This window comes from Podarcis raffonei, chromosome 10 (genome assembly GCF_027172205.1).
Source record: "Podarcis raffonei isolate rPodRaf1 chromosome 10, rPodRaf1.pri, whole genome shotgun sequence".
NCBI lineage: Eukaryota > Metazoa > Chordata > Lepidosauria > Squamata > Lacertidae > Podarcis > Podarcis raffonei.
The window spans coordinates 76,854,112-76,880,907 of record NC_070611.1 but is presented as its reverse complement, the minus strand read 5'-3'; the positions used below and the strand labels follow the sequence as shown (position 1 = coordinate 76,880,907).

Genomic DNA, 26,796 nt, shown 5'->3' with positions numbered 1-26,796 from the left:
AAATGTAGCCTCATCGCAGGAGGAGAAGGAAAAGAAAAAAGAAAGAGAGGGAGGGAATCAAATTGGCTCCAAGCCAAAGGCCAGGCAGAACAACTCTGTCTTACAGGCCCTGCGAAAAGAAATCAGATCCTGCAGGACTTCCGGGTTAGCGTGATCGGCTAATGGCGGATTCCCTCCGAGCTCCGGAGGGAATCGGCTTCGCATGAGCTGGGTCTTGCCGCTGCGGCGACGCGGGGACCCTCAGAAATCACAGGCACTGAAGCCTGTGAACCTGGTGACTCGGCGGGCACCATTTGCGCCCCCGACCTGCGAAGGAGCCTTTTTAAAGGCTTCGGAACGGGGGACGGGGTGAGCGGCGCGGTGCTGAGAGTTGACTGCTCCTCCTGCGGAGTGAAGCCGCATGCCATGGTCGGAGAGCGCTGACTTCTTCTTGTGAACAATTGGATTCTAAAAGTAACAACCCGTGAGTAGTACGGAAATTGGACTTGTAAAGGAATTTTTTTGTTGAATTTGGCACGATCGGGGAAGGTGCAAACAGGAAGTCCGCCTCCCCGTCTTGTAAATAATTTAAAGCAAGGACTAGTTAACTAAGGTCGAGAGAATTTCTTTTTCTTCATTGGGTAAAAGACATTAATTTCACGATTTGGCAGTATAAGCATAAATAATTTTATTGGAGGATAAGAGCTAATTTTGAGAGATGAAGTGCCACCCCCCCGGACCCGGGAGTGATCCGTGAGAGAGCCTGTTGAGGAGATATAGAAAAGTTTGACAGCTGTTAAAATTAGCTGTCAAGAAGGAAAAAGAGAACTTTGTTTCTGCTGTCTCTGCTGGATATATTTGTTGCAATTTGGTTATATTTTGTTGAAAACAAGGAAGAACTGATACAAACTAACTTGATTTTTGGATTTGAACTGGAAAGAATATTAAGTTACCAAAATCCCTCTAGAGGGGATTTGGGACATTACAAGAATGGCTGGAGGAGGGAAAATTCAAGCTGGGTTGGACAGAGTTTTTGTTCTCTTGGGAAAGCTACAAGGCCAAATGGATGTTTTGGCTACAAATGTTGCAACTCTGAACTTAACAGTAAATAATATCACTGAATTTGATAAGGATTTGACTCAGGAAGCCCATGCAGCTGGACAAAAAGAGAAACTTGAGAGTTTTGAGAGTGTGGAGGAGACATATGTTGTTTCTGAGGAAAAGGAAGGAGGAGCTGTAATTTTGCAGATGACAAAGGAGAGCCAGAGGCCTGACATGATGGTTACAAAGGAAAATAAGAAATCGAGCCAGAGGCCTGACATGATGGTTACAAAGGAAAATAAGTACTGGATGATGAAAATCTGGTTTGAATTGGAGATTGAAGAATGGAGAGATCTCCTTATGTGGAGATCTGAAGACCTATGGATTACAAATTTGATTAAGGTGGAAGTTGGAGCTTTCGGGACAATTGGACTTAAAAGGAGTAAGAAACAAGATTCGGGCTCCACTTTTAAGTATGGAGGTCTGGCTGGAAGAAACATGGACCTTATGGGGACAGAGCTTCTCCGAGATCTGGTGTTTAATACTAAAGACTATCAAAAAAACCGGCAGAGAGGAATTGAGAGAGAATTAAGAGCCTCGGACGTGAGGTCTCCAGGCTGATAGTAGATTAAGACTGATGGACATCTGTTGGGGATTGAAACCGGGAAAGGGGGTGGTGGGGTGTGGGAATCCAAAGGGTGTACAATTATAATCTGTTGTTTATTTTGTTTTGTTATTAGTATGAAAATTGGGGAATTCGTGGAAGGGAATTTGGGTCGACTTTAGAAAAAGGTTTTAAGAATGAGCACTGATGTATGTTTATAAGTTAAAACTGGTTTGTTTGTTTTTTAAATGAACTAAATATAAAAAGGTTAAAAATTGGGGATAAGAACTTGTTGAACTAACAATTTGAATTGGAATATAAGAAGGGGAGGTGTGGGGAAGTCAGGGAAATATGTTATTGAAAATACGGATTGTATTGTGTCAGGGAAATATGTTATTGAAAATACGGATTGTGTGTGATCAGGAAATAACGCTTGGATTTCAGGAAGCTTTGTGAAGAGAATAGTAAGAAATGTTGCTTAAATGAAAAGATAAAATAAGGTTTGTTAAAGTGCAACACAAATTTAAGGAATGTGAAAAGTTGTGAAAAATATGGAAATTGTCAGATAGGCTGACGGAAGTCTATAAGATGTATAAGTTAAATTGGATGTTAAATTGTAATTGGATTGGTTATTGTAAATTTGAATAAAAATTAATTTTTAAAAAAAAGAAAATACGGATTGTAAACTTTATTTGTTTTTAATTTTTTTGTTTTTTCTTTTTTGATTTTTTTTATTAAGATGAAAAATTTTAATAAATATTTATTAAAAAAAAGAAGAAATCAGATCCTGCAGGGCCCTGGTCTCATGAGGCAGAGCGTTCCACCAGGCCGGAGCCAGTGTTGAAAAGACCCTGGCTCTGGTTGAAGCCAATCTAACTTCCTTAGGGCCCGGGACCACTAGGGTGTTGCTATTTATGGACCTTGAGGCTCTCCGTGGGGCATACTGGGAGAGGCGGTCCCGTAGGTACGAGGGTCCTAGGCCGTGAAGGGCTTTAAAGGTCAAAACCAGCACCTTGAACCTGACCCTGTACTCCACCGGGAGCCAGTGCAGCTTGAAAAGCACTGGGTGAATATGCTCACATGGCAGAGACCCCGTGAGGATCCTCGCTGCAGCATTCTGCACCCACTGGAGTTTCTGGGACAGCTTCAAGGGCAGCCCTGCATAGAGCGAATTACAGTAGTCAAGCCTGGAGATGACCGTCGCATAGATCACTGTGGCCAATGATAAGTTAAGAGATTTAAGCTATTTAACCCCCAGGACCTCGGGAAATTTGCCAGAAGATATGAAAAGGAGCTGGGGAAGGTGGGAAAGAAAAGAAGAGAGGAAGAACAACAGGAGAAACAGAGAGGAGAGGGAGAAGAGGAGGAGGAGGAGGAGAGGGACGAGGGGGAGGAGGAGGAGGAAGAAACAGACAGCAAAGAACACCAAGGTTAAAACAGGACTTAATTTTGGTTGGTAATTAAATAAAAATGGCCTTAAAAATATTGTCATGGAATGTGAACCGACTTAATAATAAAAATAAGAGAAATCAAATTGGACATGTGCTGATTAAACGGAATCTTGACATAATCTGCCTGCAAGAAACCCATGTTGCAAGAAAACATAAGAGGATTTTAAGTAATAAAAGATTGGGGAAAGATTTTATTGCCTCTGACAAAAATAAAAAAGAGGAGTTGTGTTCTATATAAAAGAAAAATATGACCCAAAATTAATCTATAAAGATGAAGAAGGAAGAGTGATAATAGTACAAATAACTTTCCAAGGAGAGAGTATAAACCTAGTTGGAGTCTATGCTCCCAATGATAAAAAAGCAGACTTTTATTTGAAATTAGCAGACATATTGCTTGACCTCCTAGACCAACATCTGATATTAATGGGAGATCTTAATGGTGTGGTCATCCCAGATTTGAATAGATCCATAAGAAAAAGAGATACAAATGAGGGTAAACTACCCAGGTCATTCTTTGACCTGGTGGATACTACAGGACTAATAGATATAAGGAGACTTAAAAACCCCACAATGAAACAACCCACCTTTTTCTCGAGTCCAAATCAAAGCTGGGGAAGATTAGACTACATCTGGGTATCAAAAGAATTAGTCCCGAGGTCATTTAAACCAGAAATCCTGCCACGGACTCTATCTGACCATAATCCGGTGTATTTGGAGGTGAGAGGAAAAGACCCTTCATCATTTAGATGGAGAATGAATGAAAGCCTCTTTAATGATCAGAAGATAATAGATAAAGCGAGAGAAACAATTACAGAATATTTTAACTGGAACCTAAATAAAGAAACACCCATAGAAATAGTATAGGATGCAAGCAAAGCCGTTATGAGAGGCTTTTTGATTTAATAAAACAGTCATCAAAGAAGGGGGAGAGAAAAGAAAAAAGGAAATCTTAGCATACCTTGTGGAGAATGAAAGACTGCTAACAATTAAACCAAAAGATGAAAAAAATAAAACAAAATATAAAGATGTTGCAAACTCAGTTTTCCATGGTAGTGAATCAGGAAGTAGAGTGGAGAATTAAAATGAAGAGACTAAAGAACTTCTAGTCTGCTAACAAAATAGGAAAATATCTGGCATGGCAATTAAAGGCAAGAAAAAAACAAAATATAATATGTAAAATAAGAGAGGGAGAAAAGATAATAGACGATCCCAAAGAGATAAGAAGGGCTTTCCAGAAATACTATAAAGAGTTATATAAGAAAGAGAAAGAAGACGATCATAGAATAGGGGAATATCTACAAAAACATCAATTACAACAAATTACAAAAGAAGAAAGAGAACAACTGAACCAGTTAATCACAGTTACAGATAGTTACAGTGTATCTGAAGAAGTGTGCATGCACACGAAAGCTCATACCAAGAACTAACTTAGTTGGTCTTTAAGGTGCTACTGGAAGGAAAAAAATTTTTTTGTTTCAGTTAATCACAGAACAAGAAGTCAGAAAGGCAATAAAGAAGATGAAGATTGGGAAATCTCCAGGCACAGACGGAATATCGGCTAAATACTACAAAATATTATGTGATCAAATAACACCAGGATTATGTGAGGTTATGAACAATATCTTGAAAAAAGGCAAAATCCCAAATACGTGGAAAGAAGCCTATATAACCCTAATCCCCCAAAAAGATACTGATGGCCTAGAGGTTAGAAATTACAGGCCCATTTCATTACTGAATAATGATTATAAATTATTTGCAGATGTTTTGGCGGAAAGACTGAAAAGGCTTCTAAACAAAGTAATCCATAAAGATCAAGCTGGCATTTTACCGGGGAGACAGCTGAAAGATAATGTGAGAATGGTATTAGATATTATCGAATGTTTAGAAAACAGAATTGATAAACAAGCAGTGTTGATTTTTATCGACGCGGAGAAAGCATTTGATAATGTCTCCTGGCAATTTATGAAAAAGAATTTAAAAATAATGGGAATAGGAGAGGAATTTATGAAGGGTGTAGAAGCAATATATCACAATCAAACAGCCAAACTCATTATAAATAATAATGTTTTGGAGATTTTTGATATCTCAAAAGGGACGAGACAGGGGTGTCCTCTATTCCCCCTGTTGTTTTTAACTGTACTAGAGGTACTCAACAAGACCATGAGAGAAAATCCAGAAATTAAAGGGATTAAGGTTGGACATAAAGATTTTAAAATAAAAGCGTTTGCGGATGATATAGTATTAACTTTGGAAGATCCAAAGAAAAGCTTAAAAGAGGCACTACAAAAAATAGAAGAATTTGGCAAAGTAGCGGGGTTTAAACTTAATAAGAACAAGACTGAAATGTTAGTGAAAAACATAAGCAAAGAAGAAACAGAAGAACTGCAACAAGAGACAGGAATCACAGCGGCTAACAAAGTCAAATATCTGGGAATATGGTTGACAGCAAAAAACAGAAATCTATATAAAGATAACTATGACACCACATGGAGAGAAATTAAGAAAGACTTGGATATCTGGAATAGACTGAGACTCTCTTTTTTTAGGGAGAATATCAGTGATTAAAATGAATGTCTTACCTAGAATGCTATTCTTATTCCAAACAGTACCAGTGATCAAAGGGTTGAAACAATGTAAAGAATGGCAGAAAATATTGGCAAGATTTGTCTGGCAGGGAAAGAGACCAAGAATAAAAATGAAGATCTTAGTGGACAAAAAAGAAAGAGGTGGCTTTTCCTTGCCAGACATGATTCTTTATTATGAAGAAGCTTGCTTAATATGGATAAGAGATTGGATAAAACTAGAGAATACGGACCTTCTAGATTTAGAAGGATTTGACAACAGGTACGGGTGGCACTCGTACCTGTGGTATGGTGAAGCAAAGGTCCACAGGGGTTTCTTAAATCTTATAATTAGAGGACCCATATATGATGTTTGGGTAAGAAATAAAAATTTGTTAGAAAAGAAAACCCCCTGGTGGATCTCACCAACTGACGTATTAATTACAAAAAAAAAAAAAAACTAATATGGAAGGAAGAACATTTATAAACCAAATGAGATTAGAAACTGTTTTCAGAGCTATTTCAGGAGACTCTATGCACAAGGGCCGGTGAACGAAAAAGAAATTGAAGAATTTCTTAAAAAATATGGATTACAAAAAATTTCGGAACAAAGTAGAGTGATTTTGAATCAGAAGATAACTGATCAAGAAATTGAGGGAGCCATTCAAAATATGCAATTGGGAAAATCTCCAGGACCGGACGGACTGACCTCCAGATACTACAAAGCCTTGAAAGAATGGCTTATGCAACCGTTGAAGGAGGTCTGTAACGAAATTTTAGAGGGGAAGAAGGCACCTGAATCGTGGAAAGAAGCTTATATTACACTTATACCAAAGACAGAGACTGAGAAGAACCAGGTTAAGAACTATCGCCCTATATCATTACTTAATGTGGATTACAAAATTTTTGCAGACATTTTGGCAAAAAGACTGAAAAGAGTTTTGGTGGGGGAGATTCATAAAGACCAAGTGGGCTTTCTTCCAGGAAGACATTTGTCAGACAATGTGAGAAATATAATAGACATTATGGAGTTACTGGAAGTTAATATTAATACTAAGGCAGTATTAATATTTGTGGATGCGGAGAAAGCCTTTGACAATATTTCTTGGAGTTTTATGAAAAAGAACCTCCAAGGGATGGGGGTAGGCCAAGGTTTTGAAAATGGTATAAGTGCAATTTATTCTGAGCAAAAAGCAAAACTGATTGTAAATAATGTGGTTACAGAAGAATTTGCTATTGAAAAAGGGACACGACAGGGATGCCCAATATCCCCACTACTTTTCATATCTGTCCTGGAGGTTTTATTAAACATGATTAGAGAGGACCAGCTGGTCAAAGGGATTCAGGTCGGAGCTAAACAGTATAAACTGAGAGCATTTGCAGATGATTTAGTTTTAACCTTACAAGAGCCAGACACTAGTACGAAAAGAGTTTTAGAACTAATACAAGCATTTGGTCAAGTAGCAGGTTTTAAGTTGAACAAACAGAAAACGAAAGTACTGGACAAAAATCTAACAGCTGTTGAAAGGGAAAAGTTTCAGAGTGAAACTGGTTTAATGGTAGCAAAGAAGGTGAAATACCTGGGGATTAATTTGACATCTAAGAATGTGAATTTATTTAAAGATAATTATGAGAAATGCTGGTCAGAAATTAAGAAAGATCTAGAAGTATGGTCAAATTTGAGACTTTCCTTGTTAGGCCGTATTGCTGTTATTAAGATGAATGTCTTGCCTAGAATGTTGTTCTTGTTTCAAACATTGCAGATTTTAGACAAAATGGATTGTTTCAAGAGGTGGCAAAAAGACATATCTAGATTTGTCTGGCAGGGCAAAAAGCCCAGAATAAAATTTAAGATATTAACTGATGCAAAAGAAAGAGGGGGGTTTGCCCTGCCGGACTTAAAGCTGTATTATGAATCAGCGGCGTTTTGCTGGCTGAAAAGCTGGCTGCTTCTTGAAAACACAGACATTTTGGATTTGGAAGGGTTTAACAACAGATTTGGCTGGCATGCATATATATGGTATGACAAGGTAAAAATTCATCAAGGTTTCAAGAACCACATTGTTAGGAAAGCATTGTACAAGGTTTGGATTCGATATAAAGATTTGTTGGAAAACAAAACCCCCAGGTGGCTGTCACCAATGGAAGCTAAAGAAGTGAAAAAACTTAATATGGAATCCAAATGGCCAAAGTACTGGGAAATTATAGAACAGGAGGAGGGAAAAGTGAAATTGCAGAGCTATGAGAAATTGAAGTCAAAAGTAAGAGATTGGCTTCATTATTATCAGATAAATGAAGTCTTCAAACAGGACAGGAAAATTGGCTTCCAGGTGGAGAGGTCAAAATTAGAAACAGAGCTATTGGAACCCAATACTAAGAATTTGTCAAGAATGTATAACTTGCTGTTGAAATGGAATACACAGGATGAGACGGTTAAATCAGCTATGATTAAATGGGCACAAGACATTGGTCATAACATTATGTTTGCTGACTGGGAACAGCTATGGACCACCGGTATAAAGTTCACGGCATGTAATGCCTTGAGAGAGAACATTATGAAAATGATTTATAGGTGGTACATGACCCCAGTCAAGCTTGCAAAAATTTATCACACGCCCGATAAAAAATGTTGGAAATGTAAGGAAACTGAAGGTACTTTCTACCACCTTTGGTGGACGTGCCCAAGGATCAAGGTATTCTGGGAAATGATTTATAATGAAATGAAAAAGGTGCTTAAATGCACGTTCGTGAAGAAACCAGAAGCCTTCCTCCTGGGCATGGTAGGCCAATTGGTGTCAAGGAAAGATAGGACGTTTTTTATGTACGCTACAACAGCAGCAAGAGTACTATTAGCAAAGTATTGGAAGACACAAGAACTACCCACACTGGAAGAATGGCAGACCAAGGTAATAGACTATATGGGACTGGCTGAGATGACCGGCAGAATCCGTGACCAAGGGAAAGAGACGGTGGAAGAAGATTGGAAGAAGTTTAAAATCTATCTTAAGAACTGTTGTAAAATTAATGAATGCTAAAATGTTTTGGGTAACGCAAAATAGAATTGCAGCGATTAGCATTGGATATGAGAAATAAGACCTAAAGAAAGTGTTATATTGAAATTAGGGGATGCTGAAAAGATTGATAACAGGGATGCAGAAAGGGGAGGTATGGGGAAGTCGCTGAAAGAAGGCTTAAGAAAAGAAAGGTCAAGAAATTATACGTGTTTACATGTTTGTATGTCATGTATTGTGTTGTATTGTCTTGTATTATGTGTGGAAAAAACCAATAAAAATTAAAAAAAAAAAACTAATATGGAAGGAAAGAGAGCTACTTATGAAGAGTTTGTTATGAAAACGGAGCAGGGGATTAAGTTAAAGACGTATGAAGAAATAAAGAACCTATTGACAGGGTGGTTACAACACCACCAAGTTAATGAGATACTAAAAAAGGATTAAAAAAGGTTGGGATTTGAGGAAAAGAAATCAAAATTTCAAATCGATATTATAGAAGGTAGCAACAAACTTTTGTCCAAAATGTATGACTTATTACTGGACTGGTTTACTAAAGCTGAGGAGGTAAAAGAAGCCATGATTAAGTGGGCCATGGATTTTGGATATAATATAGACTATAGCATGGCGTGAATTATGGAATGTCAATATGAAGCTTACGGCGTGTACGGCCTTACAGGAAAATATGTGGGAAATGATATATAGGTGGTACCTCACACCGGTAAAATTGGCAAAGATGTATAGAATAAAAAATAGGAAGTGTTGGAAGTGTGGTGAGGCAGAAGGAGACTTATATCATATGTGGTGGGTTTGTGGGCAAGTGAAGGGTTTTTGGGAATCAATATATAATGAGCTTAAAAAAATCTTTAAGTACGCGGACTTCCTGTTGAGCGCGAACCTGTCGCAAGTGGGAATCTTCCCGGCTGGGAGATTCCGTGCTTTTTGAGGAAAAAAGGGGTGCTACAGGGCGCAGTAGCCCCCCAAAATACCCTCAGTGGAGAACATTGAGGGTCTGGTTCCCGGCAAGCCAATTTGCAAATCGCCTGGCCGTCAGGTAGCCCTGTAAGGGTGAAGAGTACGGCGGAGAGAGAAGCAGGCAGAGGGAAGCCATTAACTATCCTCTAGAAAGCGTAGCCCTGAACTTGCAAGGGAAGCGACCGACACTCAAGCTTAAGAAATTCGGACCTAATTGGGATAGAATTTGGAAGTTCAAGGCTAAAGGAAGGTTTCGGAGCAAAAAGAATTAAATGTGGAGTTCAGCTGTATCTGCAATTGAAAACAGACGCAGAACTGTCAGCAGAGCGGGAGCAAGCTGTGTGAGTAATGGCTAGCGGTCGTTGCCGCTTTCTCCTCTAAAACTTCTAAGCTAAGAAAATAGCTAAGAACTAGCAATAAGATAAAAAAAGAAACAGAAGAGGAAGCAGAGGGACGTTTGACTGTTATTTTTGGCAAATCTTCGGTGTGTTGGTGGGGGAAAGAAAGAGACAAGATTAGAAGGAATTCTTAGTTTCACTTTTAATAAAGAACTGCACAACTGGATGTAAGGACTTCCGTCGCCACTGTTACATTGCTATACTCTGGAAAAATACCAGCAACGTTTTTGGAGAAGTGAATATTTTAACGGATAAAAGGGGAAGTTTTATGCTCTGTAATAGATTATAATATCTGACTTTTGAAATTGAACAATGCCACAGGTTTTAAGGGTTGATGGTGAGCGTCAAAATTAACTTCTAAAAAAACACTGCCCCCCACTGCCCCTTCCCCCCCTTCCTTCTCTTGTCGTTGGAGTATAACACCATTGCAGAAGCTTTGTAGAGTGGTTTTAACGAATGGATAAGGCTGGTAACTGATTGAGATCGTTCCTCAGAAGAATCCTGCTCTGGATATAATTTTTTTTGTTTGTTTCCCTTTTTCTTTTTTTTGTGGGACTTATTTTATGGTTTTCTGCTACTTCTTTACTTCCTTCCTTGGACTAATCTGGGACTGGAGAGTTTGAAGACTACACTGGATTATAATTGGAGTATAATTAAAATCTAAAATAACTGGCAATAACAAAACTGAGAAAATATATTATTTTATGGTTTGGTCCTTTTCTTCCCCTGTTGCATTTTATTTTCGAAATGACGGATTGGAATTAGCCTAAGTGGTGGCAAGAAGATTTTCGTCTTTCTATCGTCTCTTCATTAATGAAAAGTTTTAAAACCTTGGCAAAAAATTGAAATTTGAGGACTGTGAATTAGTGAATTCTCCTAACAAAAAGGCTAAAAGTAGTATCACGATTATATTCTCTCTTTTGGGATTTTTTAAGATAATAAGAGTATCTCCATTGGGTTATATTTTATTTTTATTCTGGCCATTTATTTTGTGATGTAGGAAATACCTGAGTTGATATATTGATCGGAGGAGTTCGGTGTTAGTTTTTATATGTTATTGGGTTTTGCTAAATATTGTATTGGGCCTTATATACTGGTTGTGCTAATTTTGGTGCATTAATTAACTTTGGTAGGAGTGTGAAGAGACTAAAAGATATGTCGCACCAGCAGAAAAAAACAAGTGAAGGGGGGGCACCGGCAGATAGGAGAAGCTCAAAACAAGAGTCAGATTTTAAGGGAGAAATATTGAAAATGTTTGGAGAAATTAAAAATGATATAAAGCAGAGTGAAAAAAAATTAGAGGCCAAATTAGAACAAATGGACAAAAGGATTGGAAAAATGGACAAAAAAATTGATGAAACATTAAATGAATTAAAGGGACAATTGAAAGATGTGACTAAGAGAACACAAACGTTGGAGGAGGGGATGAAGAGGAAAAAACAGGAAATGAGGGAAGTGAGGAGAGAAGAGGAGAAAATAAAGGTAGAAATGTCGGAGATTAATAAAACACAAGAAGAAGTCTTGGATGTGATTGCTATGAATGAATTGAGGCAGCGGGAGACTAATTTGAGGTTGAGAGCCGTACCAGAGATACAGGGTGAAAATATTAAAGAGAGACTGATTGCAGAAATAGCACAATGGTTAGAACTTCAACCAGAGGAGGTAGCTATGACAGTGCAAAATGCATTTAGAATGAAGGCAAGAACAACTAAGACAAGGAAATCTCCGGGAGACTGTCTAATTATATTCAAGGACAGAGAAATGAGAAATATGATCTTGCAGAAGAACAGAGAGAAAAGATTGAATATCGATGGGAATTATATAATTATTTTTAAAGATATACCGATCAGACTGTTGAAACTGAGAGATCCATATAAACCATTGGTGCAAATTTGAAAGAAGAACAAAATAGAATTCAAGTGGGAATTTCCAGAGGGGATCTCTTTTTTCTATAAAAGTAAGAAACACAAACACACAAGCCCAGAGGAAGCAAGCAAGTTTCTGAGAAGATACAAGGAATTAAGACCAGAAGAGGAAGAAATAAGAGGTGCAGCAGCAGGAGCAGGAGCTACGGGGGAAAGTGGATTGGGAGAGGGGGAAGAAGAAGATGGAAGAAACACAGAAGAAGAAGAAGAAGAAGAAGAAGAAGAAGAAGAAGAAGAAGAAGAAAGATTATAAAATTTTAAATAAAATTTAATTAATTAGGATACCAAGATGGCGTTAAAATTATGGAATTTGAATATTAATGGGATGAACGATAGGAAAAAACGGAATAAAATTGAACAATATCTAAAAAAGGAAAATTTGGATATAATATGTTTACAAGAGACACATGTGGCGAGAAGACATAGAAGAGTTTTGATCAACAAAAGACTAGGAAATGAATTTATATCGTCAGACAAAAACAAAAAGAGAGGGGTGGTATTGTATATAAGAAATAAAATTGAAGCTCAGCAAATTTTCAAAGATGAAGGAAGAATAATTGCAATCCAGATCAAGTGGCAAGGTGAAAAAATAATAACAGTCGGGATCTATGCACCAAATGGAAACAAGACTGATTTTTATAAAGATTTGGAAGAGAAACTGTTTGATTATATGGACCAAAAGATTATAATAATGGGAGATATGAATGGAGTAGTGTCAATGGAAATGGATAGACTGAGAGCATCAGGAATGAGTAAAGAGGGAAAACTACCCAAGACTTTTTTCTCCATGATTAAGAATTGTAACTTAATAGACATTTGGAGACTGAGACATCCACTTGACAAACAGTTTATGTTTTATGCAGAATCGAATCAGTCAATGTCGCGAATCTATCAAATATGGGTATCTAATGAATTAACTCCAAGAATCATGCAAGTTGAAATTCAACCAAGAGTGATCTCAGATCATAATCCAATCAAATGTGAAATAAGAGGTTACGAAGAAATACTCCATCATTCAGATGGAGAATTAATGACTACCTTCTAGATGATCAAAATTTTTTAGAGGGGGCACAAAAGAAGCTGGCGGAGTATTTTATGAACGATTGTAATAAGGGTACAAAAATGAATGTAGTGTGGGATGCCAGCAAGGTGGTGATGAGAGGATTTTTTATCCAACAGAATTCAATACAAAATAAAAGCAGAGAGAAAGGCAAGAAAAAATTTTTAAGACAAATAATGGACAATGAACAAAAATTAATTGAGAAACCAGACAATTTGAAAATAAAACAGAATATAAAAGCTCTGCAAACACAATTTGCTATGATAATAAATAAAGAAGTGGAGTGGAATATAAAAAAATTGCGACAAAGGAACTTTGAATTTGCAAATAAATCAGGCAAATGGCTGGCATGGCAAATTAAGAAAAGAAAGGAACAGAATACAATAAATAAAATCATCATAGAAGGAGAAGAGATAGTTAATCCAAAAGGTATCAGAAAAGGATTCTTGGACTTTTACAGACATTTATATAATAGTAAAGAGAAAAATAACATGAGAAAAATAGAAAGATTCTTAAAAGAAAAAAAGGTGCAGAAGATCCCGACAGAAAAGAAAGAAAGGCTGAACGCCCCTATAGAAATGGAAGAGATTAAAGAAGCCATAAAAGAGTTGAAAAAAGGGAAAGCTCCAGGACCAGATGGATTTACAGCAAGTTATTATAAAGAAATGAGGCACATCCTGTCTACACCGCTGAGAGAAGTCATGAACAATATTCTTCAGGATAGAGAAATGCCGGAGACGTGGAAAGAAGTTTTTATTACACTAATTCCAAAACAAGACTCTGATTTGACTCAAGTTAAAAATTACAGGCCTATCTCATTGCTAAATACAGACTACAAAATTTTTGCAAGTATCTTAGCGAAGAGGTTGAAAAAGATATTACAAGAAATTATTCATAAAGACCAGGTGGGTTTCCTTCCTGGCAGACAGATGAAAGATAATATAAGGAATATAATTAATTTGTTAGAATATCTGACAGCCAGGAATGAGAAACAAGCTGCGCTAATATTTGTGGATGCAGAAAAGGCCTTTGATAACATTTCTTGGGACTTTATGTTAAAAAAAATTAGAATATATGGAAGTGGGGAAAGAATTCTTTAATGGAATAAAAGCGATATATACTGAACAAAGAGCGAAGCTTATTGTAAACAACATGACTACAGAAGAATTAAAAATATCAAAAGGTACGAGACAAGGATGCCCTCTCTCATCAATGTTATTCATAATGGTTCTGGAAATTTTCTTAAATTCAATAAGGAGAAATGAAGCAATAAAAGGTGTGTCAGCAGGCCGGAATGAGTATAAAGTAAAAGCCTTTGCTGATGATCTGGTAATAACAGTGGGAAAACCGCTGGAAAGTGCAAAAGTAGTTTTGGAAGAAGTTGAACAATTTGGTCAAGTGGCAGGGTTTATATTAAATAAGAAAAAAACCAAAATACTTACAAAAAATATGGAACAAGGTATGATAGAAACAATGCAACAACAAATAGGGATAGAAGTGGTGAAAAAAGTTAAATATTTGGAAATCTGGTTAACCCTTAAGAATCTTGATTTGTTTCAGAATAACTATGAGCCAATGTGGAAGGGAATAAAGAAAGATCTAGAGGTGTGGGGTCGAATGAAGTTATCTTTTTGGGGGAGAATTTCAACGATTAAGATGAGCGTGCTGCCAAAGATGTTGTTTTTGTTTCAGACAATTCCAATAATCAAGGGGACAGTGATCTTTAAAGAATGGCAAAGAGCAATTTCAAGATATATCTGGCAGGGTAAGAAGCCAAGAATTCAGTTTAAGTTATTAACGGATGCGAAAGAAAGAGGAGGCTTCGCCCTGCCAGACTTGAAATTATATTATGAAGCTTCATGTCTCTGTTGATTGAAGGAATGGATAAAGTTAAAAAAGACTGATTTGTTAGATTTAGAAGGTTTTGATAACAGATTTGGCTGGCACCCATATTTATGGTGTGAGAAGAAAAAAATCCATAAAGGTTTCGAAAACCACATCTTTAGAAGATCTCTCATAGAAATATGGGAGAGGTATAAAAGTTTATTAGAACCAAGAATTCCCCACTGGCTATCTCCGTTAGAAGTTATGAGTCTTAAGAAAGTCAATTTAAGGGGGAACTGGATTACATACAAAGAACTGATAGTAAAAGAAGGAGGAAAATGGAAAATGAAACCTTATGAAGATGTGAAGGAGCATGTATATGATTGGTTGCATTATTATCAGGTTAATGAAATGTTTAAAAAGGATTTTAAAGAAAGAGGTTTTGATGAAAAAGAATCAAAATTTCAAATGGAAATAATAAATAATGAGTACAAAATTTTATCTAAAATGTATAAAATGTTGCTGGAATGGTATACAAAAGACGAGGAAGTTAAATCAGTTATGATACACTGGGCCAGAGATTTGGGTCATAATATACAGTTCAATGACTGGATAAAATTATGGAATGAAAATATAAAATTTACGGCATGCACTGCGTTAAAGGAAAATGTGATGAAAATGGTTTATAGATGGTATATTACACCCGTAAAATTGGCAAAAATGTATAAAACATGTAATAAGTGTTGGAAATGTAAAGAAAAAGAGGGAACATTTTACCATATGTGGTGGGATTGCAAGAAGGTGAAGGGTTTCTGGGAACTGATATATAATGAGTTGAAAAAGATGTTGAAATATACATTTGTTAAGAAACCAGAGGCTTTTCTTTTAGGAATAGTAGGAAATGAGATAAATAGAAAGGACTGTAAACTTTTCCAATACGCAGTAACTGCAGCGAGAATACTACTGGCCCAAAAATGGAAACAGGAACAACTACCGACGTTAGAAGAATGGAGAATGAAACTGATGGACTATGCAGAACTAGATAAACTAACGGGGAAGATCAAATATCTACGAGACCAAAAGTTCATCGAAGATTGGGGAAAATTTTCAGATTATTTGAAATGTATATGTGATGAGCAAACAACACTAGTGGGATTTCAAGAAGCTCTGTGAATGTTTGAGGAATATTGTGTAGAAGAAAAATAAGAGGGTGAAGGTATATAAATTGCAATATAAAAATTAGGAAATGTGTAATTAAAAAATTGAAACAAAAAAAAATTTTTTTTTCTTCCAGTAGCACCTTAAAGACCAACTAAATTAGCTCTTGGTATGAGCTTTCGTGTGCATGCACACTTCTTCAGATACACTGAAACAGAAGTTGCCAGATCCTTCTATATAGTGAGAAGGTGGGGAGGGGTATTACTCAGAAGGGTGGTGGGAATGGGTGATTGGCAGATAGCTGTGATGAGCCTGTTGACGACTCTTAACGACTGCAATAGGTCTTACAGGAAAAAGCAAGGGGTGAGAAGGTGAAAAATGGCTTTGTCATGTATAATGAGATAAGAATCCAATGTCTTTGTTCAGACCAGGTCTCTCCATGGTTTTAAGTTTGGTAATGAGTTGCAATTCAGCAGCTTCTCTTTCCAGTCTATTTCTGAAATTCCTTTGTAGTAATACAGCTACTTTGAGATCTTGTATAGAATGTCCTGGGAGATTGAAGTGTTCTCCTACTGGTTTCTCTGTCTTGTGATTCTTGATGTCCGATTTATGTCCGTTTATTCTTTGGCGTAAGGTTTGGCCTGTTTGTCCAATATAGAGAGCTGAAGGACACTGTTGGCATTTGATGGCATATACAATGTTAGACGATGAGCAATTAAATAGTCCCGAGATGGTATGTGTGATGTTGTTGGGGCCAGTAATGGTGTTGTCCGGGTGTATGTGGCAGCAAAGTTGGCATCTGGGTTTATTGCAGGCTCTGGTGCCAGTGTCCGTGTTACGTCTGGTTGTAGTATTATTGTGGGTTAGGAGTTGTTTAAGATTGGGTGGCTGTCTGTAGGCAATGAAAGGTCTTCCTCCCAGAGCTTGAGAAAGAGAACTGTCATTGTCCAGGAGAGGTTGTAGATCTCTGATGATGCGTTGTACTGTTTTAACTTGGGAGCTGTATGTGATGACTAGAGGTGTTCTGTTATATTCTTTTTTGGGTCTGTCTTGCAGCAAGTTCTCTCTGGGTATCTGTCTGGCTCTGTTGATCTGTTGTCTAACTTCATCTGCTGGGTATTTTAGTTCTAAAAAGGTTTGCTGTAGATCTCTTAGGTGAGAGTCTCTGTCTGTAGAATTGGAACAGATACGGCTGTAACGTAGTGCCTGGCTATATACAATGGACTGTTTGGTATGTTTGGGATGGTAGCTAGAGGCATGTAGATATGTTTGTCGGTCAGTTGGTTTACGGTATAAGGTGGTGTCTATGCGTCCATCCTGTATTTTTATAGTAGTGTCCAAAAATGTATTTCTTGCATAGATTGATTCATTGTTAGGTTGATTGTGGGGTGAAAATCATTGAATTTCTGGTGGAAGGTGTCCAGGGTCTGTTGACCATGTGTCCAGATGATAAAAATATCGTCAATGTATCGCAGGTACAAGAGAGGTTTGAGTGGGTAGGAGTTTAGGAAACGTTGTTTTAAATCTGCCATGAAGATGTTGGCATACTGTGGGGCCATGCGGGTGCCCATTGCTGTGCCGCTGATCTGAAGGAACAGGTCATCACCGAATTTGAAGTTGTTGTGGGTAAGGACAAATTGGCAGAGTTTGGTGGCAAAGTCCGCTGTGGTTTTATCTGAAATGGTGTTCCTTATAGCTTGTAAATCATCGTTGTGTGGGATGTTGGTATACAGAGATTCCACATCCATAGTAGCTAGTATAGTGTTGTTGGAGTATAGTGTAGTATAGTGAAGATTATTTAAAGATTGTATTTTCCTCAGAAAATCTGTGGTGTCACGTACATAGAAGCTGCTGAATTGCAACTCATTACCAAACTTAAAACCATGGAGAGACCTGGTCTGAACAAAGACATTGGATTCTTATCTCATTATACATGACAAAGCCATTTTTCACCTTCTCACCCCTTGCTTTTTCCTGTAAGACCTATTGCAGTCGTTAAGAGTCGTCAACAGGCTCATCACAGCTATCTGCCAATCACCCATTCCCACCACCCTTCTGAGTAATACCCCTCCCCACCTTCTCACTATATAGAAGGATCTGGCAACTTCTGTTTCAGTGTATCTGAAGAAGTGTGCATGCACACGAAAGCTCATACCAAGAACTAACTTAGTTGGTCTTTAAGGTGCTACTGGAAGAAAAAAAATTTTTTTTTGTTTTGACTATAGCAGACCAACACGGCTACCTATCTGTAATTAAAAAATTGAATAATGGATGATTGTTAGAGAGGCTGAAGGAAGTCCAAAAGAGAAAATATGTGATAAATTTCGATTGGATATTATAAATGTATATTGGAAAATCAATAAAAAATATTTATAATAAATAAATAAATAAATAAATAAATAAGTACAAAAAAATCTTTTCTAAAAAAACCTGAAGACTTTTTATTGGGATTGAAAGGGAAGGAAATTAAAAAGAAGGATAAAAATCTTTTCTTGTACGCCACGACAGCAGCTAGAACTATGTTGGCCCAGAACTGGAAAACTGATACTCTACCTACAATCATGGAATGGCAGACCAAAATGATGAATTACGCAGAATTGGCTAGATTGTCGGGAAAAATGAATTGGCTAGATTGTCGGGGGAAAAAATTGGCTAGATTGTCGGGACCAAGATGAAAAGAAGTTTGTTGAAAATTGGAGTAAATATTTGGTATATGTAAGAGAAAATGGTAAAACTTTAAAGACACTGGCAGGGTTGGAGTAACTCTAACGGCATAAGACAAAATACTATTAAATAGAATACGCGATGTTATAACTATATGATACTTACCGAAGAGATGAAGGGAAGTCCGAAGCTCGGCAGAGCTTAAGGCTTAGGTGGATGGATAAATGTATAATGAGTGTATGTATTCTATGTGTATGTGTAATAATGAAAATCAGTAAAAACTGATTTAAAAAAGAGAGAGAGATAGAGGTGGATGGAGGATTATGATGCCGAGGATGGGGAATGTCCAAAGGAACGATGAACCAGAGAAAAGGGGGACCTCTTCATGGACAGAGAGCAGCTGCCTTTCCTGTGAGGAAACAATTAATTTGAAAAGGCTGTATTCCAAGATCATATTGTGCTATTAACAATGAGTGAGGATTGTGAAAGGTGGTGATGCATTACTATCATTTGACATCATTGCATCTTTATTTCCTAAAAACTGGGAACATGGGTAGGAGGCGGGGGAATATAGGAAATGTTGAAATAAGAAAAGCTGCTAATGGCATTTGATGTGTTCTCTTTCCCTTTGTTCTCTTCCTTGAAACCAAATTAGGATTGCCTTTCCGCCCATTCTGAAGAAGGTGATACAGAAGACAGCCAGAATTCTGGGAGATGGGGAACCTTTCGTTTCATTACGAATAGCCATTAAAAAGTGTGAAATGTGGAATATGCTTCACTGAATGAGCACACATATCTCACATCAATAAACTCAAACAGGGGAGAAACCATTTAAAGGTATGGAGTGTGGAAAGAGCTTCAGTCGAAGTGATGAACTTGGAATACATCAACAGACTCACACAGGGGAGAACCCATTTAAATGCCTGGAGTGCGGAAAGAGCTTTAGTTCCAAGGCAACCCTTAGATCACATCAACAAACTCACACAGGGGAGAAACCATTTAAATGTATGGAGTGTGGAAAGAGCTTCAGTCAGAATAGATATGTTAAATTGCACCAGAGGATTCACACAGGGGAGAAACCATATAAATGTATCGAGTGTCGAAAGAGTTTTAGTGATAGTGGAAGCCTTAGAAAACATCAACGGACTCACATAGGGGAGAAATCGTTTCAGTGTATGGAGTGTGAAAAGAGCTTTAGTGATAGTGGAAGCCTTAGAAGACATCAACGGAGTCACACAGGGGAGAAACCATTTAAATGCATGGAATGTGGAAAGAGCTTCAGTTTCAATGCAACCCTTAGAAGACATCAACAAACTCACACAGGGGAGAAACCATTTAAATGCATGGAATGTGGAAAGAGCTTCAGTTTCAATGCAACCCTTAGAAGACATCAACTGGCTGACACACCGGGAAAACCATTTAAATGCATTGAGTGCGGAAAGAGCTTCAGTCAGAATAGAAACCTTAAAACACACCTACAGATTCACACAGGGGAGAAACCATATAAATGTTTGGAGTGTGGAAAGAGCTTCAGTTTCAATGGAAAACTTAGAAGACATCAACAGACTCACACGGGGGAGAAACCATTTAAATGCCTGGAGTGCGGAAAGAGCTTTAGTGATAAGGGAAGACTTAGAAGACATCAACGGACTCACACAGGAGAGAAACCATTTAAATGTTTGGAGTGCGGAAAGAGATTTAGTGAAAATGGAACACTTAGAACACATCAACGGACTCACACAGCGGAGAAACCATTTAAATGCCTGGAGTGCGGAAAGAGCTTCAGTCAGAATGGAAACCTTAAAACACATCTACAGATTCACACAGGGGAGAAACCATATAAATGTTTGGAGTGTGGAAAGAGCTTCAGTTTCAATGGAAACCTTAAAACACATCAACGTACACATACAGGGGAGAAACCATTTAAATGTATGGAGTGCGGAAAGAGCTTTAGTGATAGTGGAAAACTTAGAAGACATCAACGGACTCACACAGGAGAGAAACCATTTAAATGTATGCAGTGTGGAAAGAGCTTCAGTTTCAATGCAGCCCTTCAAAGCCATCAACGGACTCACACAGGGGAGAAACCATTTAAATGTATGGAGTGTGGAAAGAGCTTCAGTCAGAGTGGACAGCTCAATATACATCAACCGATTCATACAGGGGAGAAACCATTTAAATGTTTGGAGTGCGGAAAGAGCTTTAATGATAATGGAACACTTAGAAGACATCAACAGACTCACACAGGGGAGAAACCATATAAATGCATGGAGTGCGGAAAGAGCTTCAGTCAGAATGGAAATCTTAGAAAACATCAGCAGACACACAGGGCAGAAACCATTTAAATGTATGGACTGTGGAAGCAGCTTCAGTCAGAATAGAACCCTTGATTTATGTCAACAAACTCACACGAAACACAAACCTTATAAATATCAGGAAAGTAGATAGAGGTTCAGTCCTAGTGGAAGTTCTAAATCAACAGACTCACGGACAGGAAGAACTTTAGTACTTGAAACCCTTCAAACCATCAACAACCTCACAGAGGAGAAGCAGTTTAAATGAAAAGATTGCAAAAAGTGCTTTATTTATAAAGGAGTGTTTATCTGGATTGCTGGTGGTCAGTGAGGATTAGGGCCGGGCGATATATTGTTCCAAACTGGTTTCTAGACCACATCGTGATAACCTTTCAAAAACAATTGATATGGCAACATACCAAGAATCACAGTGTGTGTTTCTGGGATGCCCATTTGCCTGGAAGCAGCCGGCAGAAAGCTTTTATTCATGAAGCCCCTGAATATGCTGAGTTGCTGACTTCCTTCCCAGACGACAGGAAGCGAAAGACACACATCCATTGCCCTGCGTCCTTCCAGCCTCTTTCCTCCCTTGCTCCCTTCTGCCGGTTTGTGTGCCTGACTTAGATATCCTGTGTGCTGTATTTTGTTTACTGCTGAAACTGGATTTGCTCTCAGGAGCTAAGTTTTGTGCCTCACTGGGGACCCAGTGAGAACTGTATGCTTTGAAAGCTCAGTAAATTATTACCGAAGAAGTCCTGCTGCTTCTCTGTGTGTTTTTGACCTCAGTGTGGGAATTGATCTACACGTGGCCCCTACGCTCCTCCTGCCATGGAGTTGCTTTACTCAAGCATGCAAGACGGGTCCATCTGTGTGCACTCAAAAGCAAATAAAGTAGGAGTCGCCTTTCTATGAGAGTACAGTGGAAGCTTGGGTTACAGACGCTTCAGTTTACAGACACTTCAGGTTACAGACTCTACTAACCCAGAAATAGTACTTTGGGTTAAGAACTTTGCTTCAGGATGAGAACAGAAATCGCACAGTGGCAGCAGGAGCCCTCATTAGCTAAAGTGGTGTCTAGGTTAAGAACAGTTTCAGGTTAAGAACGGACTTCCGGAAGGGATTAAGTTCTTAACCTGAGGTACCACTGTAATGTGTTTTCAACTTTTTTTTGGTTTTTTAAAATTTCGTAATCTGCTCTAGGAGATTCGGATTACAGACAGGGAACTAACAGTAATGATGATGATGGTACATTGCTTAACGCTCCCCCTCCCCAGTGATGAATACTTGAGGGCACTCCTGGGTCCATCATGGTCGCTTGAGGCCCATGTCCAGCTCAGACTAGTTCCCCACCTCACAGACCTTTTGGGACAGAGAGGACATGGCCCTGGTCTTCCCTGCTCTGCACCAGATGGGATGGTTGCAACACTCTCTGTGTGGAACTGGCCTTGAAGGTGACTTGGGAACTGGCCCAAAATGCAGCAGCCAGATGATTGGCTGGGCTGCCTTTCTTTATGAATGGCATTTCTCTCCCACCTCTTTGCCCAAGGAGATCAAGGCGGCATCCATGGGTCTACCCCTCCCCACTGAGTCCCCCCACAACAAACACATTGGATTCCTGTTTTAAAACAGTTGCACTGGTTGTTTCCTTTCCAGCAGGACCTCTCCTGCTCTCAATGCCTTGGCTTGTGAGACCTCCAGTGGTGCTTTCATGGAACTATAGAAGTGGATGGGACCCCAAGGATCATCTAGCTCAACCCCAGGCAATCTCAGAGGCCACGCTTGCATCTGGAGGAACTGAGCACTGGAGGAGAAAATGGGCCCTGCAGGATCAGGCCAGAGGCCTCCCTCCTATAGGGGAGACAGAGAAGAGGAGCCACCCATTGCCCTCTCCTCCTCCTCCACAGATTGGCCTCCTCCTCTTTTAACGCCACCTTTATTGGTGGCCTCTGCCTCTTGTGGGAGGGAGTTCCACAGGTTTTACTCTGCCCTGCAAGAGGAAGCGCTTTCTCTTCTCTGCCTTCCTTCCTTCTCCTTTCACAGGTGAGGTTTTAGGGACCAGCGTATATTTCATGTCCGAATGTTTCCATCCGCGGACAACCTCTGTTATACAAGGGGAATGATCCATACATCCGAATGGGGTTTCTCTGCATGCATTTCCCCGCTCCTGGACCCAAAGGGCCAGCAGCGCATCCATGCAAAGGAAGAGCAGAGCTGCCGCCCTCCTGCGACCCTCCGCGCCCTGACTTGCCCCCCTCTTGCCATGCAGCGCTGGGACCCCCACTCTCCCCATGGGCCCTATGTTGGGAGAGAAGAGACTCACTGGATCCCAGCAGGCGCCCCCAGGCAGCCTCTGCAGAGCCGAACCAACGGGACCCCCACACGCCCGACTTCTTGCAGGAAAGGGAGGGAGAGGCTTTTGATCTGGAGGACCCTGCCCCCCCTCTTACTTTCCTGTCTAGGAATCTAGCTCGTTTCTGTTTAATCCTTGGCAAGCCGAGCGCACCCAACTCACGCCTCTCCCTGTCTCGAGAGCCGGAGCATCGCGCACCAATGGCATCCCGATAAGGCAGAGTAGGAGAGGTTTATGGATTATTTCCGGCAACGGATACATTCAGTTTTGGACAGCAGCTGAACAGCTGGCCCCTGAACACGGGTCCTATGTAATCTTCACTGGCTCCCGGTCCACTTCCGAGCACCATTCAAAGTGTTGGTGCTGACCTTGAAAGCCCCAAATGGTCTCAGCCCAGTAGAAGGGGAGGAGCACCTCCACGTCCATCGCTCAGCCCGGACACTGAGGTCCAGCTCCGAGGGTCTTCTGGCAGGTCCCTCATTGCGAGAAGTGAGGTCACAGGGGGCCTTTTCGGTTGTCGTGACTGCCCTGTGGAACACCCACCCACCAGATGTCAAGGAGACAAACCTCCATAGAGGCCTAAAAGCAGCTCCGTATCGGGAAGCTTTTAATATTTCATGTTGGGTCATGTTTTCTTCTATTCTTTTGGAAGCTGCCCAGAGACAATGTTCTTGTTCTTGTTGTACATGTTGTTGTCGTTGGACATCCAGCTTTTAATAGCCAACAACACAGAGATAAAGGGCTGCTTCGTTCTGTGCTTTTGGACTCCTGTGTGGGCTTATGGTTCTGGGGCTTGTGGATCTCATGGATTTAATGTCTTGCCATTATAAATGCACGGGGATAAGTGCATTTACACAGACACATTTCCGCAAAAAGACTAAAACTCTGGCATGTAGCCGCATTGGAGCCTTTCTGCAAATGGCCTTTGCAACACAACTCACTGGGTGGTAACAAAGTATACACGTTTGCCTCTTTTCAACGTAGCCCCGTTTCCTCAATGAATCCACCCATTTATTGATAAAATGTAACTTCTGCCAGGAAAACCTGAGCTGAAATAGTAAGGAGAGCAAAACAGCAGCCCTGTCTGACCCCAGTCACGTGGCAGGAGATTCTTCCTGAGGGCCCCCCCCCCACGTGAGATGGGTATGACATCATGGATGATCCATTGATGATCCATATGATCCATTGGTGACCCCCATTGTTACGGTAAAAATCTGGGTGCGAGGCTGCTCAGCCACCCAGCTCGTCGGACTAAGTCCGCGGGTCCCTGCGGAGAAAAATGAGCTCAGCCGGAGACAGGAGCAAGCTGCAGAAGATCCACGTTTATTGCGCAACAGGTTCAAGGCGAGATTGAACAGCGAGAAAGGGGTGACATAAACTTTTGAAACTTCCCTCCATGTCCCAGAATACAGTGCAAAATACATCCCAGTTACATCATGAATACATTAAAGAGAGGTTGGGTTACACAGGATTAACATATGGAGGAGGGAGGGGGGAATATGCAGAGCTGGAGATATGCGCAGATAAGCACATCCTGATGAGAAGACAATGGTCCATGTACTGGCATTTCCTGGGGGAAAGGCTTGGCAGAGTGATTTGACAGGATTAGGGTCTTGACACCTTGCTTGAGGGATTATGGAGGACAGGGGAGGTGTGATGGAGTCCTAGAGAAATTGAGCAAATTGGCACGTTGATTTTCTATGAATTTTATAGATTTTAGTCCCTTTTGACATTGACAATTGGAAATAAATTGCTATATTGTAGCGAAGAAGAAGGTGAAGAAGACATGCCCCCCCTCCATATCAAACAGCACCAATATCTAAAACACGGACGGATCTAAGCTCATGGGGTGGGGGAGAGGAGCATTTTGCAATGTAAACCTTGTAGGCGGGACGGGACCCACTTTGCAGCTGGATCTCCGGGATCAGCCCCTCCCTCGCTCTCCAATCCACTAAAGGAAGGGAGGAAAACCTTCCTCTCCTCCCCCCCTCACTCAAACGTTCCCTCCCCTCCCTGCACATCCTCCTCTCACCCCGCCCCCACCATCCCAAATCCCTCCCCCAATACATTGCTCCTCCTCCAATCCGGCTCTCCTGTTCCAGGAATGGGGGGGGTGAGCCCCCTCCCAAACTGCCTGCTTCTCCCGGAAGTGGAGCTTCCACTCCGAATTGCTGCTCTGCGCCGCAGCTCTAGGGGCGCGCGCTTTTGGAAAGGGGAGGAGGGGCGGCAGGTAAATCCCCCCCACCCACGTGGATGTTGCAGGAAAGGAAAGGAGGATCGGGAGCGAGGACAAAGAGGTAAAGGGGTCGCGGAGGAGAGGGTAGAAAAGGACCCAGAGACCCCCGCCAGCTCCCCAAAGCGCCTTCCGTGGGGCCTGGATCCCTGCATGCGTGCTGTTAAGGGGGCTTTTCTTGGCAGGGGTGGACATGGGGCGCCCACCCACGGGGACTCCCTGGCCCCGTTTTCCCCGCGCAGGCATCCCTGGGGCGCGGAGAAGCGGGCCAGGAAAGGGTTAAGGGGTGCGGGAGACGCCTGGATAGAGACCCCCCTGTCCCTCCCCGGCTCGTCTTGGGGGGCATTAGGGACGGAGAGATGGGTCGCGCAGGGCGAGGGGTGAGCCGGGCCAAGGGGGCGTCTGGGTGGAGGGGAGACTTCGGGAGAAAGAGAGGGGGTCATGGAAGTGGGGGGAGAAGGGAAGAGGCACCCCCGGGTCACGGAAACGCAGCAATGGGGGGGGGGAGAGGAAGACCAGTCTTTGGGGAGACATCTCTTTTTTTTTTTTATAATATTTTTTATTACGTTTCTTTCCAAATTTTATACATTACAAACAAATAAGGAGTTTACAAGAAACCATTTTTTTTTTTTAACAAAAATCCCAACTTGGACTTCCCCACCCCTTCCGATTCTGCGTTCTTTATATTAACAATGTCAGCAATTTGTTACCTTATATCATACCTTATTGTAACTTTTACATGTTATGTATCTATATTCAATGTATTATGTCACAATTTTTATACCTTTAAAATAAACGTAACATGTTCAATTTCATATTATCTCCTTTTCTCTTTTATCACTTAGTTTACTATTTACTTAATCATAATTGCTAAAGCGTATCATTTCCAAATCATGCACCGTCTTAAGATTCATACAGTTTGTAATACTTTTGCAAGTAGTCTTTAAACTTTTTCCAGTCCACCTCAATTGTTTCTACATCCAAATCTCGGATTCTGCCGGTCAGTTCAGCTATCTCCATGTAGTCCATCAACTGCATCTGCCATTCCTCCAGCGTGGGTAAATCTTGTGTCTTCCAGTTCTTTGCGATGAGTATTCTTGCTGCTGTACTAGCATACATAAACAAAGTTCTGTCCTTCTTTAACACTTTCTGGTCTACCATGCCCAACAGGAAGGCCTCTGGTTTCTTGGGAAAGGTGTACCTAAATACCTTTTTCAACTCATTGTAAATCATTTCCCAGAAAGCCTTAACCTTTGGGCATGTCCACCAGA

At 40.2% G+C, this 26,796-nt stretch overlaps 2 protein-coding genes and 1 pseudogene across 5 annotated transcripts in view; all 3 read left to right on the top strand.

The window, feature by feature from the left end:
• LOC128421740 (zinc finger protein 665-like) overlaps positions 1-21,024 on the top strand; it is a 100,771-nt gene extending 79,747 nt beyond the window's left edge. Inside the window, exon 2 of the mRNA XM_053404907.1 lies at positions 19,972-21,024. Within this exon, the coding sequence (XP_053260882.1) occupies positions 19,972-20,993 (1,022 nt within the window). The 3' untranslated portion in view covers positions 20,994-21,024. The remainder of the gene's footprint in view (positions 1-19,971) is intronic.
• LOC128421753 (zinc finger protein ZFP2-like) overlaps positions 1-26,796 on the top strand; it is a 461,814-nt pseudogene that overhangs the window by 67,801 nt on the left and 367,217 nt on the right.
• The window catches only part of LOC128421746 (zinc finger and SCAN domain-containing protein 2-like), a 48,672-nt gene that overhangs the window by 7,393 nt on the left and 14,483 nt on the right, over positions 1-26,796 (top strand). For 2 of the 4 annotated variants that reach the window (XM_053404926.1, XM_053404927.1), the window contains exon 1: positions 25,419-25,589. The exons of 1 other annotated variant lie outside the window; for it this stretch is intronic. The gene's annotated coding sequence lies outside the window, so the exon portion shown is untranslated. Of the gene's footprint in view, positions 1-25,418; positions 25,590-26,796 lie in introns of those variants that run through there. One more of the 4 variants, XM_053404928.1, reaches the window with a different exon arrangement.